The 19,339-nt window shown below is 36.4% G+C and overlaps 1 protein-coding gene across 5 annotated transcripts; it reads left to right on the forward strand.

Moving 5' to 3' along the window:
• The first annotated feature begins 111 nt into the window (after nucleotides 1-111).
• Nucleotides 112-18,398, forward strand: si:dkey-166k12.1. Of its 5 annotated transcripts, XM_087296015.2 has the most exons (11): nucleotides 112-1,112; nucleotides 1,171-1,717; nucleotides 3,465-3,568; nucleotides 5,059-5,213; nucleotides 7,141-7,309; nucleotides 9,544-9,658; nucleotides 12,241-12,344; nucleotides 12,867-13,078; nucleotides 13,172-13,280; nucleotides 15,726-15,926; nucleotides 16,009-18,398. In XM_087296015.2, exons 2-11 carry the CDS (start codon nucleotides 1,376-1,378, stop codon nucleotides 16,109-16,111), a joined length of 1,614 nt encoding a protein of 537 aa, XP_087152141.2. In that variant the 5' UTR covers nucleotides 112-1,112; nucleotides 1,171-1,375; the 3' UTR covers nucleotides 16,112-18,398. The 5 variants fall into 5 exon arrangements, 2 of the variants coding, with proteins under 2 accessions (XP_087152141.2, XP_087152140.2); XR_015945415.1 differs by lacking the exons at nucleotides 15,726-15,926; nucleotides 16,009-18,398 and adding exons at nucleotides 13,918-13,950; nucleotides 14,103-15,201 and having other exon boundaries at nucleotides 112-1,717; nucleotides 13,172-13,370; XR_015945414.1 differs by lacking the exons at nucleotides 15,726-15,926; nucleotides 16,009-18,398 and adding an exon at nucleotides 13,918-15,201 and having other exon boundaries at nucleotides 13,172-13,370.
• The last annotated feature ends 941 nt before the right edge of the window (nucleotides 18,399-19,339 follow it).

The raw sequence follows: 19,339 nt of genomic DNA on the forward strand, positions 1-19,339 counted from the left end.
GTTGTTTTTCTCGTTTAAGGTGCAGCAGCAGTGGATGGGGTCGCGCGGGACTAATTTACACACAGCTTTGATCTACAGACTCATTATGCGCGTGCGTGTCCCATTTACACCAGCTCCGCTAAAACATGCTCATGTGCAGGATCTTACTACTCCAGACAAAGCGAGAGATACTTTTTGCTTGTCTTATTCGTCAAGATTGCTAGTCGATTGAGTTACATTCACACTCGCGATCCATTCCAGACGATATGTGATCCTGCTCCGGTTTTCGGCTTTCCCTATTTTGTAACAGAAGCGGAGCGCGCGCGGGTGTATATTTATTTTTGGAGATACCGAACAGTTAGATGGATACAAAAGACGTCATTAAAGTGGACATCAGCTCAACGTGATTTTCTTAAGCTGTTTGTGATCGCGTTTATGATTGCATCAGTGGAGAACTGGACTTTCTGGAGCGTTTCTTAAACCTCAAGATATCATTTTGTTTCTTGCATAATAACAATAACAACACACATGGCACGTGCTGCGTAACTATTAGTCTCTGCGCGCTTTTACGGAATAGATGGTTGGGATTTTTATATTCTATCGCTGTAATGTGATGGACATCAGTTCAACATGATTTGTTTTAGCTTTGAATGGTCGTGGTTTCTTGAGCAGATCCGGAGAAAATGACTTTCTTTAGAGTCATTTAAACCTCAAAATATAATTTAGTTTCTTGCATAATGATAATAATTAATTACACAATGGCACGTGCTGCGTAAAGTATTCATCCATCCACGCTTTATTATGAATAGATAGTTATGATTTTGTTATTCTGTCGTGATATTCGCTGTACTTTGATGGATGTGTAAGGAAAAACATACGTCTGTAAAGTGGACATTAGTTTAACATTATTTATTTTAGCTTTTAATGATTGTGTTTTTTTGGGCAGGTCCGAGGAAAATTACTTTCTTGAGCGTTTTTTAAAGCCTTTTTAAAAATATATCATGTTCATTCTTGCATATTTGCCTTGTAACAACAGGAAAACAATGGCACGTGCTGCGTAAAGTAGCCTATTATTGATCTCTGCGCGCATTTTTGTGAATATATGTTGTGATTTTTTGTGTATTCTGATTGTTGTGTGAGAGAAAAAAGACGATTAGTAAGTGGAAATCGGTTCAACATTATTTATTTTAGCTATTAATGATAAATATTACATTCCTGAGCGTTTTTTACAACCTTAAAATATAATTTTCATTCTTGCATATGAACAACCACACAATGGCACGTGCTGCGTAAAATATTATTGATCTCTGCGCGCTTTCTTCTGAATAGATTATTTGATTTTTGTTGTGTGATATTTACCCTTTTTTGAAGGTGGTATAAGGCTAAAAAGTCGGGAATGAATTTCGATCAGCTACTGGCCACAATCGGTGGCTTCGGGAAATATCAGAAGCTTCTGTATGTCTGGATTTGTTTACCTCAGATTTTTCTCGGGTTTCACATGATGGCGAGCGTGTTTACAGGCGCCACACCACCACACCGCTGTCGGGGTTCAACTTCAGGGATGGAGGACTGGACTTTTACCTCCAATCTTTCACATGTGAACTTGAGCATCTCCCGTCTGGCCGGATTCGCGGACGCGTGCACGGCGGCTTCAGGAGTGAACCGGAGCGCGCGCACGAGTTGTGAGACTGGATGGGTTTACAGCCACGAGGTGTTTCAGAGCACCACTGTCACTGAGGTAAACACACAGATGCAGACTTAACATTTACCCAAGTAAAATATTATAGACTATATAAACTACTTTTATTATACGTACACTGAAAATGATTAATTGGATTTACTACATTTTTAAGGTAACTGATCACAAACAATTTAGCTGGGCTGAATTTAATAGTAATAGGTTAGTATTGTTCAACTCAATTTGTTTGTTAAATTCAGCCCATATAAATTGTTTGGTCAGAAAACAATACCTAAATTCCAAAACTACTAATGTCATTGATTAACAGTGACTATTTTCTACAAAGATGTTAAATATCATAAATGTTTCCAATTCTTAGCCTTGGTTGATGCTGCATATTCCGGTTTCCAATAAAGAAATGGATTACATTAGGTAGGAGAGTACTAGAGTTAAAGACATGTTCACATCAAAAGTAATAACTATAATCTAAGTACAAAATATTATATTTATAATATATATATATATATATATATATATATATATATATATATATATATATATATATAATGTCATCTATAATATGTCAATAATAATACTTATTTCCACTGACTAGGGTTAAATTAGCCAGTTTTCATCAGCAGGCTCTTCTTGCATTGAGGTTGTGCGACATTCACAACTTTTCACCCCACAATATTATCTTGTGGAATAATATGGATTTAACTGTTAGAAATAAATCTCTTTTTATCATATTTGGTTTGATAGAGGATTAATTTATTTACTTTTTTATAGATTTTTTTTATGACTGTACATGACTTTTCTATTCCCTTTAGAGAATATAATACTGTCCTTAGAGCTATCCCCACAAGTTTAATGCATCTGGTCAAAAGTCCTATACAACACAATACAAAAAAATATGAAGGAATCAGCATTATTGCTGGAAGGCATTGACATTCATGATAAAAAAGAAGTAATAATAAACGTATTCATCTAATTCTTCAGCAAAGAAATCTTATTGTTCCACAAGGCAAATTTCATTGGGCTGCAATAATTAATAATATAGATTGGAGAAAAGCTTGGCTGTTGCCTCATAAATCCTTCCTTCCTAAAAAAACTAAAGAAAACCATTTTAAAATATTGCATAAAATATATCCGGCTAACTCGTTTGTTTCCAAATAGGTTGATATTCTGAGTAGTTTACATTTTGTGGTAAGGATAACGAAACTTTAATACATTTATTTTGTATGTGTGAATTTGGTTTGAGCTGTATCTTTATTTAAACACTCCTCATACCTTTACACAATCTCTTTGTTTAAAAGTAATTATTTGTTATGACTCAGAATCTTCACATGAATCTAAAGAATTTATCTTTAACTTTTTTATCTTGTTTGGAAATTTTTTTATACATAAGCAAAAGTGTGTGGCTTCAGTCCCTACTTTTCAACATTTTCTGATTGAAGTTGACTCACTGCTCAAATCTTTCCATATGTGTAACAACAAAAACTGTGTCAGATTCTTGGTTCTATTATGTCGAACTGTTGTCTATTGACTCTCATTTGAGTTAGATAGCTTTCCTGTAATGCTCTTAATTTATTTATTTTCATACACTTTTATACAATTGTAATTGACTTACCCCTTCCGTTGTTTTGTTAGTCTTTTTTTCTTTTTGCAGCTAATGTAGTTTGTATTTTTCCTCTTTTGTGTCTCTTATATTGATCTCTCCTGATTGTGATTGTATAATTTCATTCTTAAATAACAAATAAAAAATAATCCACTGACTAACATTAGAGTTTTGCGTGTGTTTGTGCAGTGGGACCTGGTGTGTGATAAGAGAGGTCTGAACAGTCTGGGCTCCTCCATCTACATGCTGGGGCTGCTTGTAGGAGCTGTTGTATTTGGAGCAATGGCAGACAGGTATACACTGTAGATATACAGACACACACACACATACACACATCACATGTCATTTGTTCACGCAGATATAAACAACCTGAGGTCAAGCTGAGCTTTGTTCTGCTTCTCATTCAACTCATTCTGCATTAAAGGCTCATCTAATACATTTTTAATGTTAATAACTATTTATGCATTTATAGAAAGTAAACATACTCCACTTTTGCAAACACAGTGTCTGGATACTTTGCACACACTGTAAAATGTGTGGTTTTCTTAAATTATTACATTAAATAACAAGTCATTTTAAATCACATTATGTTAAACTGACTTAAAGGGATAGTTCACCCACAAATGAATATTTACTCACTTTTTACTCTCCCTCAAGTGGTTGTAAACCCTTTATAAGTTTCTTCTCTCAAACACTAACGAAGATATTTGAATGAATGCTGAAAAAGTGTAACCATTCACTTTCATAAAAATAATACTATGTGTGGAATAATACTATGTAAGTCAATGGTTACAGGTTTCCAACATTTTTCAAAATATCTTCTTTAGTGTTCAACAGAAGAAAGAAACTCAGAAAGGTTAAAAACAAGCAAATGGTGTGTAAATGATGACAGAATTTTCATTTCTGGTGAACTATTCCTTTAAAACAGCTCGTACGCCCACTGGCCACTTTATTAGGTACACCTTACTAGTACCGAGTTGGACCACTTTTTGCCTTCAGAACTGCCTTAATCCTTCGTGGAATAGATTCATCAAGGTACTGGAAATATTCCTCAGAGATTTTGGTCCATATTGACATGATAGCATCACACAGTTGCTGCAGATTCATCGGCTGCACATCCATGATGCGAATCTCCTTTTCCACCACATCACAAACATGCTTTATTGGATTGAGCTCTGGTGACTGTGGTGGCCATTTGAGAACAGTGAACTCATTGTCATGCTCATGAAACCAGCCTGAGATGATTTGTGCTTCATGAGATGGCGCCTCTCACAGGATATTTCTTCTTTTTCTGACCACTCTCTGTAAACCCTAGAGATGGTTGTGTGGGAAAATCCCAGTAGATCAGCAGTTTCTGAAATACTCAGACCAGCCCGTCTGGCACCAACAACCATGCCACGTTCAAAGTCACCTAAATCCCCTTTCTTCCCCATTCTGATGCTCGGTTTGAACTGCAGCAGATCGTCTTGACCATGTCTACATGCCTAAATGCATTGAGTTGCTGCCATGTGATTGGCTGATTAGAAATTCGCGTTAACGAGCAGTAGGACAGGTGTACCTAATAAAGTGGCCTGTAAGTGTACAGTATGTTATAAAAGTTGAAATATTGTTAACTAATTTAAATGAGTTAATTAACTTATGTGGCTGTGATTTATTTATGTTTAAAAATGACATCATATTTAAATTTACTTGATATGATAAATCCAGAACAGCTAGACACTTATTAGAGGCCAAATTCGCATTGTCAAATAAAAGCACTTGTTCATTTCTCTTTCTCTGTAAGGTATGGGAGGAGGTTTGCCATGCTTGTGTCTTTGGCTCTTCAGACGGTGTTTGGTGTTGCTGCTGCCTTCGCCCCAAACTTTCCTGTTTATGTCGGTCTGCGCTTCATCATAGGAATGACTGTGTCGGGGGTGATAATCAATGCATTTGTGCTAGGTGAGACAGAGAGTGCTAGAGTTAAAGACATGTATAATAACTATAAAGATATGTTATGTTTTTAAAAAGTAGCCCAATTTCGCAGGAAAAGACAGACTTGGCAAAACTGTCTGTCTCCTTTGAATGCTTCCAACTCAATGACACTGCCACCATATGGACAAACTATAAAGGATAATACTTTACCTAAAGGGACTGTTCATATGACCATGAAACCTGTCTTTAAACCTTTATGATCATGACACATGTCTTGAAAGTGAATGAGATTTTATGCGTGGTTGTGACAACTGTTATTAAGTTTGATTTGTTCAGTTATATCAGTTTAAATCTAAAAATGACATTGTTTGTTATGGCAACTTGACATAAACAAATACATCACATCTGGTCTTTATCTTTGTCATGACAATTTTACATTACCAAGACAATAAAACTTGTCATAAATCTGTCATAAACATTATAATTGTGTCAAAATGTTTTTCTGATCACATTTTCAGCGGAACAAACTATATTTATCCATAAAATGTCTTATTAAGTGTCATTAGTCTGCCAAGTAATATTTAATAGCATCATGAATACTTAATGACATTTTAATAACAAATTCAGCTTGTACCACAGTACTTGAGGACAAAAAACGAATGACGCTGTTATAAATTTCATGACATATTTATAATAGCTTTATGACAATCATGTTTATGACAGATGTTGTTGTCTTGGTAATGTCAGGACAGACAAAAAGGTTTAGATGTATTTGTTTATGTCAAGTTGTTGTAAAAAACAATGTCATCTTTGCATTTAAAATGACATAACTAAGCCCTTGACACTTAATAACAGTTGTCATAAGCATGCATAAAATCTCATTCACGTTCATGACGTGTGTCATGAACACCCCTTCAAGTAAAATGTTTACCTAAAAAGTGCACTCTAGATTTTCTTTTTCTGATGAACACAAAGGAAGATATTTCAGAAACCATTATCCATTGAAACATATAGTTTTTTTCCTGCTATGGACGTCAATGGCTACCGGTATCCATCACTTTTCAAAATACCTTCTTTTGTGTTCAACAGAGACTCATCAAGGTTTTGACATCTTGATGTTGAGCAATGTTTTATTCAATTATCAAATTATTTAAAGGATAACATCTTGAGATGCAACATCTCATTTTCAAGGGGGTCCCATAAAGACATGACAATAAAAATAAATAAATAAATAAAAATACAGTTACAAACACTGAAGCTCTTCCACACCCCAAACCTCACCAACCCTTTCTATTACAATCAAAAATATACTTAAATAATTACTATATTTTTATTTTTGGGGTGAACTGTCCTTTAAAGTACACATTAAATCAAAACTAACCATATTGATTTTGTTAGCTCACATTGCTATTTTCTTGGTGAACAATTCATCTGCACGTCATTAAGAAAAAAATGTGTTTGCTCTTGTAATCTAAAGCTGAAATCTGAAAATGCATGTCCTGTTTGTTTTCAGTAATCACATTAGGTCTCTCTGAGGTGTTGGGCGTGGCTAACATACTTAACCACGCCCCTCTAGCTGTCAGTTTAGACAACAAACAGAAATGTTGAGCAGAATTTTTCTGTTAGGTTGAAATAACTCTCCTCAAACCCTTTCCCCCCCATCTTTCCGAATGAAATCCCTACTTTACTACATCCAATCAGCTTGCAGTTAAAAAAGCCACGCCCACTGCTTTCTCATTTAATATCCCGTTTTTCTAGGCACTGCATCACAATATGAAAAAAGCAGGACATTTAGATCACACTGTGACATTGATATATTAATATGGCAACAATAATGATCTAATGTTCTTCTCTGCCCTTAACCTCAATACTTTGACCCCAGACTGAACCCTTTTAAACTCCATTCCTGATACATTCCCTAAAGACTGACCCTCATCCCCACCGTCCTCCACAGGCACCGAGTGGACCTGCACACAGAGACGGATGCTGGCCGGCATCTTCACCGACTACTTCTTCGGTTTTGGCTACATGTTGCTGGCTGGTGTGGCTTTTCTCATCAGAGACTGGAGGAAACTGCAGCTGGCCATCTCTGCTCCTGGCTTTCTCTTCATATTCTATATCTGGTCAGACAACACTAGTTAACACGTCAAAATTGCATTACTAATTATTGCATAGATCTACTTAGCCAATCACAAGTCAGCATCTTGATGCATGTAGGGGTGGTCTAAACCTGCTGATGTTAAAACCAAGTATCAAAATGGCCAAGAAAGAAGGTTTTTAGGAGGTTTTAAGAATTTTAAGCATGTTTTGTTTTTGCATTTCTATATTCTTCATGGGCTGGGAAAGGTTTTTAAAAAGGTTTTGGAAAGGAGCACTGATCTGGGCCAAGCATCATTTATATGATCAAAATAAAAGAAAAAAATTGTAAATATTATTAAATATTATTTTTTTTAAATTATCACAATTTCTATTTTCACATAGTTTTTAAATTGATTTTTATTTCTGCAATGCAAAGTTGAATTTTCAGCTTTATTATTCAAGACTTTAGCATCACATGATCACTCAAAAATCATTAGAATATGCTGGCTTGGTGATCTAATAACATTTATTGTTATTATCGATGTTAAAAGTAGTTGTTGTGCTTAATATTCTTGTGTAAACCGTGAGGAATCTTTGATAAACAAAACAGCATTTACTTACATAACTGTTGAATTCCTGTTGAATTGTATTTAATTATTGCCAAGTAAACCGAATGGCACTTATACTAAGTGTTATCACTTTTATAATATTATTTCTGTGTATAAAATATATACACTCATTGGCCACTTTATTAGGTACACCTTACTTTAGTAGCTTTGTACCTAGCACCTAGCTTTGTTCTGCTTCTGATTCTACTCATTCTGCATTAAAGGCGCATCTAATACATTTTTAATGTTAATAACTATTTATGCATTTATAGAAAGTAAACATACTCCACTTTTGCAAACACAGTGTCTGGATACTTTGCACACACTGTTAAATGTGTGGTTTTCTTAAATTTTTACATTAAATAACAAGTCATTTTAAATCACATTATGTTAAACTGACTTAAAGGGATAGTTCACCCACAAATGAATATTTACTCACTATTTACTCTCCCTCAGGTGGTTGTAAACCCTTTATAAGTTTCTTCTCTCAAACACTTAAGAAGATATTTGAATGAATGCTGGAAAAGTGTAACCATTCACTTTCATAAAAATAATACTATGTGTGAAATAATACTATGTAAGTCAATGGTTACAGGTTTCCAAAATTTTTCAAAATATCTTCTTTAGTCTTCAACAGAAGAAAGAAACTCATAAAGGTTAAAAACAAGCAAATGGTGTGTAAATTATGACAGATTTTCCATTTCTGGTGAACTATTCCTTAAAAACAGCTCATACGCCCACTGGCCACTTTATTAGGTACACCTTACTAGTACCGGGTTGGACCCCCTTTTGCCTTCTGAACTAGTCTTTCGTGGCGTCGGCGCCAATGGTTTAGTGGTTAGTGTATCAACACATGACACTCCGGTGTTCACGGCAACCCAAATTCGATTCTCCTGCGAATCTCCCATTCCACCCCATCCCAAAGGTGCTCTAATGGATTGAGGTCTGGTGACTGTGGAGGCCATTTGAGTACAGTAAACTCATTGTCATGTTCAAAACACCAGTCTGAGATGATTCGCGCTTTATGACATGGCACAATATCCTGCTGGAAGTAGCCATCAGAAGATGGGTACTGTGGTCAAAATGGGATGGACATGGTCAGCAACAATATTCAGGTAGTCTGTGGCGTTAACATTATGCTTAATTGGTACTAATAGGCCCAAAATATGCCAAGAAAATATCCCCGACACCATTAGAACTGCCGCTCACTGGATATTCCTTCTTTTTCGGACCATTCTCTGTAAACCCTAGAGATGGTTGTGCGTGAAAATCCTAGAAGATCAGCAGTTTCTGAAATACTAAGACCAGCCCGTCTGGCACCAACAACCATGCCTCACTGAGAGTCACTTAAATCACCTTTCTTCCTCATTCTGATGCTCGGTTTGAGCTGCAGCAGATCGTCTTGATCATGTCTACATACCTTTAATGCATTCAGTTGCTGCCATGTGATTGGCTGATTAGAAATTTGTGTCAATGAGCAGTTGGACAGGTGTACCTAATAAAGAGGATAAACACTAAAAAGCACAAATAGTTAAATGTTCGAATGTGTCTGATTGCGCAATAAGCCTTTTTTTACAAAAGCTACCTAATAAAAGAGTCCATAAATTTTCTCAGCCTCCCTTCCTCTGCCTTCATTAATCTGACAACATAAATCTCCTCTGTTTTCTCAGGGTTCTTCCACATTCTGCCCGCTGGCTGCTGGTGAATAACCGGAAAGAGGAGGCGATTGATCTTCTGCGTAAAGCAGCTTCGGTCAATGGCCGCACCTTGCCTCCCACTGTTCAGGTATCACAAACGTTCTCATAGGCCCTCTTTCTTCAGGCTTTCATTCTCCGTCACGTCTCTGGCACAATTTTCAAATCCCATAAAGTCTCCAAAAGCTCCGTTAGCATCACAATGAAATCCACCATCCCCCATCTGAGGAGTCTGAGGGGCCTCTGTTTTATCCTTTTCACTTTTCCACATCATCGAGTGCATTTATCAGAGTTTTTGCGCTTGTCCTGAATGTGTGTGTGTGTGTGTGTGTGTGTGTGTGCATGTTTGTCGAGGTGGACAACAGGAAGCATATAAAAATCTTATATATGGCAATATATGCAAATTAGTGTACATATGTGACATACAAGTTCAAATTTGAGGGCGACACGGTGGCTTAGTGATTAGCATTGTCGCCTCACAGCAAGAAGGGCACTGGTTCGAGTCCCAGCTGGGTCACTTGGTGTTTCTGTTTGGAGCTTGCATGTTCTCCCCGTGATGGCGTGGGTTTCTTCCGGGTGCTCCGGTTTCCCCCACAGTCCAATGACATGTGGTACAGGTGAATTGGATTAACTAAATTGGCCGTACTGTGTGTGTGCGCGCATGTGAGAGTGTATGGGTGTTTCCCAGTACTGGGTTGCAGCTGGAAGGGCATCCCCTGTCTAAAATATGCTGGATAAGTTTGTGTTTCATTCCACTTATGAATAAAGGGACTAATCCAAAATGAATTAATGAAATTTAAATCTCACATATGTAAAATATGACAGATAAGCAAATTTATTTGCAAATATATTACAAATTATTACAAAAATGTCAATTTAAATATTTGTTTCAACCACTGGAATTACAATATGTGCAATATGTTAGCTATAATTTTATATATATGTTTTATAATATGGTTCTACCTGTATATGAACATGTATATAATTATTTACAAAATGTAAAAAAAAAATTATTGGAATTGCAATATTTCCAACATTTCTGCAATGCTACATCAGCAACTTTTGGTTATTTTATGGCAAGATCATATATATATATATATATATATATATATATATATATATATATATATATATATATATATATATATATATATATATATATATATATATATATATATATACATGATATTTCAATAAGAGATGATCAACTGTGGGGAAAAATAAGCATTGAACAAGTCACCATTTATGCATTCACATATGGCTGTATATATAATAATTTTGACTTAAACTGTATATATATATATATATATATATATATATATATATATATATATATATATATATATATATATATATATATATATATATATATATATCATAGACTGTAAAAGATATGAATGTAGTATCCGTGACATCACCCATTGATTACTGAAGAACTCCAAAAAAGCGACCATTAGGCATGGCCAACCGTGGACTTTTATGTTCGCGAATCAACGCATCTACTGGGGGATACCAAAGTCCAAAGTGGCGGAGTGTGAGTGGAGCTACAGATGCCTGCTGGCATTTTGCTTAGACCGGCTTTCCTATGGGAGAAACGCTTAATTCTTCATTACCTGCAACTCGTTTGTGTTCTGACCACATGTGTTTGGTTGTACACTATATCAATAAAGTGTTTTCTACAGGAGAAAAACCTGAATTACTTTCAAACACTTCAAATATAGTCTGCATTTACGAAATCCAGCCATAACCCTGTATGACAACGTTTCAGATGACTGTTCTAGAGCCTACAGCTAATCAATCTGTCAGATTCTGGAGTGCATTACAGCTCTAAAAAAACATAAATGATAAATGATCTTAAATAAAACAAATACATTTTTAGAGATGGTATATAAGTATAAATTTCACTCACCTGGGAAATGGAGGCCACGTGAATGGTTTGTGAGCACAATTAAGTGCACACAGCATGCCTTATCATCTGATAATTGTAGGAAATAATTCCAAAAGGCAACTGACTGTGTAACGCCATATAAAACCAAACAAAAATACCATGTATATGCCGAGTTCAGCAGCTAAACAGCTGGAATCCGCTGAGATGAAGTGAGGGCGATCAGCAAGACCTAGCTGTCACTCAAGTGGCCACGCCCTTAATTATGCAAACTTAATATAACCTAATATAAAGGAAACAGATGAGTTAACAGTTCACCCCCTCACAGTTGTCATGAAGGGTAATATTAGCTGTATGAACCAAAATCGTTCTTTGTGCTAGGCTGTAAACACCTTTTCTGCTGTGAGGTTGGCTATTCTAACGATGGGCTCAATAAAAATCTGCTCTATTATGTAGCCAGGACTAGTGGAATTTCGATTGCAGTTTCAGTTACTTCTGTGTTTGCTTAACAAGGGAGAGCAGGAGGTTGCAAGATATGTATAAATAATATATATAATCCAATATATTTGAACATATATGTACATACTGTCATTCCAACTGTTGAAAAAACATGCAAATAGCCATTTTTGCAACATTTTGAAATATATGACAACTTGTATATGTAAATGCAAATATGATTGCATTGTCATATATGTAATTTGCAGATGTTTCCATGTATCAGATTTCCACACGGGGATGTTTTATTGTGTTTGTAATTATGTATTAAAGTGTTACTTCTGCTATGGCAGGTGGAGAGATATGAGAGCCCACAGGGACGTAGTCAGTATACAGCGGTCGACCTGCTTCGAACTCCACAGATGAGGAAGAGAGCGCTCATACTCTTCTACATCTGGTGAGACATTCCACACTTTCACAAAAACTCCCGTTCTACACAGTAAAGCAGCTTCATGAAAAACAGCCAGTGTTTTGTTTTTATCACTGCTCCGCCAGTGAGAGTGTTTGAGCTCAAGTGCATCAATGGAAAAGCAATGAGTAGCGTCCTAAAGGGGGCAGGGCATGTCAGACACTAGAGAGCTCTTGATTGGTCAGAAGTTTGATGAGAAACTGAAATATGAGATGACATCTAAAAAATCTTGATCCATTTTAGCAGAAGTGACAAACTGCAAGCTTGTTGATGTTTACATCAGGTTTATATCTTCTAAACACAATTTTTAGCATTGTTTTGGAGCAAACTAGCTTATAACTAACATGCTAACATCTAAAAACTGAATTTTAATTTCACTGGACCTGTAATATTTTTTTTCCTCCAGTTACACAGGACTGAGCTGTGTGTTTTTGTAAATCTTTAGGGTCTTATCCTTCACACACACCTAAAGCTGCCCCTGTCATATCTTTTGCCCCTCTGTTTCTCCAGGTTTGTTAATGTACTGGTGTATTATGGTCTGTCTCTGGGAGTGTCTGACCTCGGCGCTGACCTTTACCTCACTCAGTTCATGTTTGGATTGGTGGAGATTCCTGCCAGGACGCTGGTGTTGGTTCTCCTGCCCTGCAGTCGGAAGATCCCGCTGAGTGTGTTTCTGGCCGTGGGAGGAGGAGCATGTCTGCTTACCCTCACTCTTCCAGCAGGTCTTCACTACATTTATCTCTATCTCTGTCGTTTTTGTGTAGTGTATAGGATTGTCTTGCTGTATTGAGCCCATTCTTACTGTTATTTTTCAGACAGTGCTCATGTTCGGACAGCTTTGGCCATGGTGGGGAAATTTGGAATTACAGCATCCTTTGCTATCATCTATGTTTATTCTGCAGAACTTTTCCCGACCGTCCTCAGGTACTTGCATCATGCATATAGTTGAGTAGCTGACCCAGATAAAAGTTTTAAAGTATAAAAAAAGGCTTTTGAAGAATATAGTTATGTACAGTTGAAGTCAGAATTATTAGCCCCCTTTTGATTTTTTTTTCTTTTTTTAATATTTCCCAAATGATATTTAACAGAGAAATGAAATTTTCACAGTATGTCTGATAATATTTTTCCTTCTGGAGAAAGTGTTATTTGTTTTATTTCGGCTAGAATAAAAGCAGTTATTAATTAAAAAAAAAATATTTTTAGGACAAAATTATTAGCCCCTTTAAGCTATTTTTTTTCCGATAATCTACAGAACAAACCATCATTATACAATAACTTGCCTAATTACCCTAACCTGCCTAGTTCACCTTATTAACCTAGTTAAGCCTTTAAATGTCACTTTAAGCTGTATAGAAGTGTCTTGAAAAATATCTAGTAAAATATTATTTACTGTCATCATGGCAAAGATAAAATAAATCAGTTATTAGAAATAAGTTTTTAAAACTATTATGCTTAGAAATGTGCTAAAACAATCTTACCTCCATTAAACAGAAATTGGGGAAAAAAATAAACAGGAGCGCTAATAATTCAGGGGGGCTAATAATTCTGACTTCAACTGTAGCTTGAAGTTAATAGATTATACTTTAAACCAGGGGTCACCAAACTTGTTCCTGGAGGGCCGGTGTCCTGCAGATTTTAGCTCCAACCCTAATCAAACACACCTGAACAAGCTAATCAAGGTCTTACTTGGTATTCTTAAAACAAGCAGGTAGGAGTGTTTAGGCAAGATGGAGTTAAACCCTGCAGGGACACCGGCCCTGCAGGACTAGGATTGGTGTGACCCCTACTTTAAACATTCTTTCCCATTTTTAAAAAACATTTTACGGAATGTCTTATGGTGTGACACATTGGATATGAAGATTAACAGCTTTTTAATGATGTACATATAGCTTGTGATTGATTTTAAGTCTTAGTTAATGGTTTGTTATTAGCATGAATTGTACATTAAAATAAAGTGTGAACTTATGAATATTTTTTCCCTCCATGACTTGTGTCGATAAGCGAGTGTCACAGCAAAGAACAACACATTTTATAGTGGTTCCAAAAAAGTTATTTATATACGTGAAACAATTCTAAAATCAAAACTAGCAGGTGCACGTCATTGGCTTCAGAGGGCTTCAGTCACATGATCTAACAAGGGTCCTTCAACTAATTAAAGTAGTTCTTGTTATAAACGATTTATCTGTGCTTAATTTCATTCATTCATTCATTCATTTTCTTTTTAATGAATAATTCCCAGAACAAAACCAGGAAATAAAAGTTATCGTGACCAACGTCCACCACACAATTTCAGTTTTCCCAAGACATGTGTTACGACTGAAGTTTATTTACTTTTTTTACTATTGCGGATTGTACATCTTTTTCTTTTGTCCCGCCTCCTTGCTGTTTTTCTGATGTCTTATAGGCTCCCACGCCGGCGTGATTCCCTGCTCTGATTGGCTGCTGGTCTACGAGGCCTGTATAAAAGGGAGCTTCCGGCAGGAATCGGAGAGCTCATTTCTGCTGCGTTCGGTGTTTGGAGTGGAGCTCCTGGGTTTCCCTCACCCCTTCGGCCGACGACCAACAATAATCAATTTTGTATTGATGACCATCCTATGCTTGAATATTTATTGAGAGTTTGAGCGTGTAGGGGTGACCTGCCTATTTATTTAATTACTTTTGACTTTGTTTATATTAGGGAGTCAGGTAAGATTCTTGTATGTTTCTTTAAATAGTAATAGGTAATTTAGTGGATTTATTTTATAGATTCTTTTGTTTGTTATTTTAACCTGTGGTCACCCTGACGAAATGCTCGTTTATATAAACCCTACTTTTCTATAATAAATATCTTCATATATACTCTCAATTGAGCTTGTGAGTTTGGTTGTCGACCGAAGGGAATCTTTTGCTTTAAGTGTTGTTTAGTTTGGGAAATCCACCACCTCAACACATTTGTTTGTTTGTTCTTCGTTTATTATGCCCTTTTCGTTTCCCCTAGACTTGGGGCGTAATACATGTCATCATTAAACAGTGATAACGCAAAAAAAAAAGCACATTTCTGAACGGTCTTTAATTATTTTGTGGCATATAACATTATAGGTCAGTCACGGATAATAAAATCATGTTGCTACAAACATAAATTGCATGAACAATCCCTATTCAGATCCCTTCACTGTTACTTGCCAAGTGAAAAAATAATAATTAAATGACTCCGTCTAATCTTCAAGAAGAGCCCACAGTTACCTCTTCTGTCATGTTCTCTGGCTGACTTAAGATTGCTTTGCTTCTGTCTCTCGCTACCCTTATTAATTCGCTCAGATCTTAAAAAAATAATTGAAAATCGAAGCATATTCTTGGAAATCATGTTTTTTTTGGCTTTTCTATCTCCAGACAAACAGGTATTGGTGTTTCATCTATGTTTGCGCGGATGGGTGGAGTTCTAGCGCCGCTAATAAACCTGCTGGGCCGTCACACACCTGTTGTGCCAATGCTGATCTTCGGCTCCACACCTCTGCTAGCTGCAGCGCTCGCTTTAGCACTGCCCGAGACTGCCAGACAACCACTGCCCGACAGCATTCATGATACAGAGAAGTAAATAAACACACACACACACACACACACACCTAAAGCGAGAGTTCACACAAAAATGACAACCCTGTTACTTCTCTTTTAGGTCTACTCTGAAATATGACGGACAAATTCCTGTACAAGCCAGTCAATCACCAAACAGCACAGAAGGACAAGAACTGCAGAGTTTAGCAGATGAGTGTAGATAGACACACACAAACACACACTTGTTTTTGTCAATTGTGAGGACATTGAATAGGTTTCCACTGTTTTTATACTGCAAACTCTATTTTCTATTGCCCTAACCCCACCCTATCCCCAAACCCAATGCTACCAGAAAACTATAATTTTAATTTTGTGAAAAAACTCATTATGTGGGATTTATAAGTTTATTGAGAAATGAGGACATCAGCATTGCCCTTATAATTCTCCACCTTCTTGCAATACTTATGTCAAACAGTTGAAGATATACAGTTGAAGTCAGTATTATTACCCTCCTGAATTATTAACCCCGTGTTTATTTTTCCCCAATGGAGAGAAGATTTTTTTCAACACATTTCTAAACATAATTGTTTTAATAACTCATCTCTAATAAGTTATTTATTTTATCTTTGCCATGATGACAGTACAGAATATTTGACTAGATATTTTTCAAGACTCTTCTATCCGCTTGTTAAGTGGTGACGTGTTTGTGACGTATGTAATACTGTTTCCGGGTCCAAGCCGCCATTCATTTGAGTGGAGAAATCATTTGTTTATGATCACGTTTTATTCCTATCACACATTAAAGTTAATTTTATATAAAACCATAGTGTACACAACAATCTCTGGGCTTGCTGCATAACAAATACCAAAAATGTAAGAATTTATAAAAAAAAAAGAATCACTTTCTGGCCATCGGATATTAGGCATGGACATATATACTGCGATCGTGATTTTCGAAAGCATTAAATCGCTTTATAAACGTTTATTATTACCATTTTAAGAGTCTCCCCATTCAGTTGAATAGAGCGCTTGGACCCGGAAGCCGCTTCGCGTGACGTCACACTTAACAAGCGGATACAGCTTAAATTGACATTTAAAGGCTTAACTCGGTTAATTAGGTTAACTAGGCAGGTTAGGGTAATTAGTCAAGTTATTGTATAATGATGGTTTGTTCTGTGTAGACTATCGAAAAAACTCTTTATCTTAAAGGGGCTAATTTAAAAAAGAAAAAAAAATTCAAAGGGGGTTTAATAATTCTGACTTCAACTGCACATATTTATGTCCTGATGTCACAAAAACACACATCCAACTATGCAGCCTCTCAATTTAGTGCATTTACATGATCACTGATGCTGAAGAATGATGAAACATTGGAGAATTTGTGAAAAATGGTTTAGGTTTTGATACAAAATGCCCTTTTTTGTGACTTTTGACAGATATCTGAATACTTTATACATTTTTAGAAGAGCCTTTTTAAGGTTTTCTATTTGACTGATTTACATCAGGATTTGCAGTTTTCATAAAACTGAAGTGTAAAGTTCAAAACGGGGATGACTTGATCTGGGAACTTGGAAAATCACTTCTCTCGATGCAACCTTATTTTATATATAAAGGGTTACCTCCCCCTGAAGATATTGAGATAAGAAAACTCTGGTTATTTATAGTGAGTTATGAAGCATCTGATTGGATAATCGTTCATGAGCTGATGCTGGAACAGTTGAGGACAATCATAAGCACGTGATACTCTTGAAATTCATTTGTAAACACATTTCACTTTGTAAATTTACTCTCATAAATACATCAAAACTTATAGTATATGAAATAAACTTAATAGTTATATCTCTGCCAAATATTGTCCTATCATAACAAACCACACATCAACTCCCAAAATGTGTCCCTCTGTGGTCCACATATGGGATTTTTAGTTTTTCCTTCATTAAATGGACCATAAATACTGATGACTCATCTTGCACGACCTGGCAGTTTTGTCCAATCAGATGCTCTTTAGAATCAGAAAGCCCCGCCCACCAACTGACTAGTGTGAAGCCTTTATGAGTCGAAAATAGAATAAAACGGTGCCTTCTTTGTAATATAATGAGTGTGTGTCCAGTGTTTGGGAAATACACCAGATTAATCAATTCCCAAAACTGGTTAAAACATGCATGTTGGTGTCTTCAATAATCTTAATCTACTCGTGTTTAGTGTCAAGTTTGTATTTTTTAGTTGTTTTAATGAAAGGAAATGTCAGCATACGCACAATTACAGGGATTTAATGTAGTTTGATGGAGCCAATGAGATTACCGTGATGATGGACAGTCACAATCTCATGGACTTCAATAGCAGCCACACACTGCCAAATGACACAACATAGTTTTTACACTTATATCCTGATGTAATCTTTTTTTAAATCAGAAAAATGTAGCTTTACTGCATGATGTTATTTGATAGAAATGAACTATTCTTCTGTTGTTGTCAAATGTATTAAATGTCGATAGTGAATTTGATCTTAAAGGGATAGTTCACCTTCATTTACTCACACTTAATTTATTTCTTCTGTTAAACACAAAGGAGATCTACAGGGTTTCTTATTCCAAAATGTATTAAACTCATTTATTTCCTCATAATTCTACACACAACACCCCATAATGACAATGTGAAAAAAAGAGTTTTTGAAATTGTTGCAAATTTATTAAAAAAATTAAAAAGCTGAAAAATCACATGTACATCAGTATTCACAGCTTTTGCTCAATAATTTGTTGATGCACATTTGGCAGCGTTTACAGCCTTGAGTCTTTGAATATGATGCCACACGCTTGAGACACCTGTCTTTGGGAATTTTTGCCCATTCCTCTTTGCAGTTCCTCTCAGGCTCTACCAGGTTGAATGGGAAGCGACGGTGTACAGCCATTTTCAGATCTCTTCAGAGATGTTCAATAGGATTTAGGTCTGGGTTCTGGCTGGACCACTCAAGGACATTCACCGAGATGTTGTGAAGCCACTCCATTCATATTTTGGGGAACTGTCAACCTAGTCTGAGGTCAAGAGCACTATAAAGCAGGTTTTCATTCAGGATGTCTCTGTACATTGCTGTATTCATCTTTCCCTCTATCCTGACTAGTCTTCCAGTTCCTGCTGCTAAAAAACATCCCCACAACATGATGCTGCCACCACCATGCTTCACTGTAGAGAGTGGCTTCCATCTGGCCACTCTATCATACAGGCCTGATTGGTGAATTTCTGTACAGATGGTTGTCCTTCTGTAAGGTTCTCCTCTCTACACAGAGTTCAGACAGAGTGACCATCGGGTTATTGATCACCTCCCTGACTAAGGGCCTTCTCCACCGATCACTCAGCTTAGATGGCCGGCCTGCTCTAGGAAGAGTCCTGGTGGTTCCAAACATCTTCCACTAACAGATGATGGAGGCCGCTGTGCTCATTGGAACTTTCAGAGC

Source organism: Danio rerio, chromosome 19 (genome assembly GCF_052040795.2).
Source record: "Danio rerio strain M-AB ecotype USA chromosome 19, GRCz13ab, whole genome shotgun sequence".
NCBI classification, from domain to species: Eukaryota; Metazoa; Chordata; class Actinopteri; order Cypriniformes; family Danionidae; genus Danio; species Danio rerio.

Excerpts from the sequence above, each read along its gene's own strand:
- si:dkey-166k12.1 (XM_087296014.2), top strand. The coding sequence starts at position 1,376 with ATGAATTTCGATCAGCTACTGGCCACAATCGGTGGCTTCGGGAAATAT. Across the intron at positions 1,718-3,464 it reads AGAGCACCACTGTCACTGAG|TGGGACCTGGTGTGTGATAA; the intron begins GTAAACACACAG and ends GTGTTTGTGCAG. Across the intron at positions 3,569-5,058 it reads TTTGGAGCAATGGCAGACAG|GTATGGGAGGAGGTTTGCCA; the intron begins GTATACACTGTA and ends TTTCTCTGTAAG.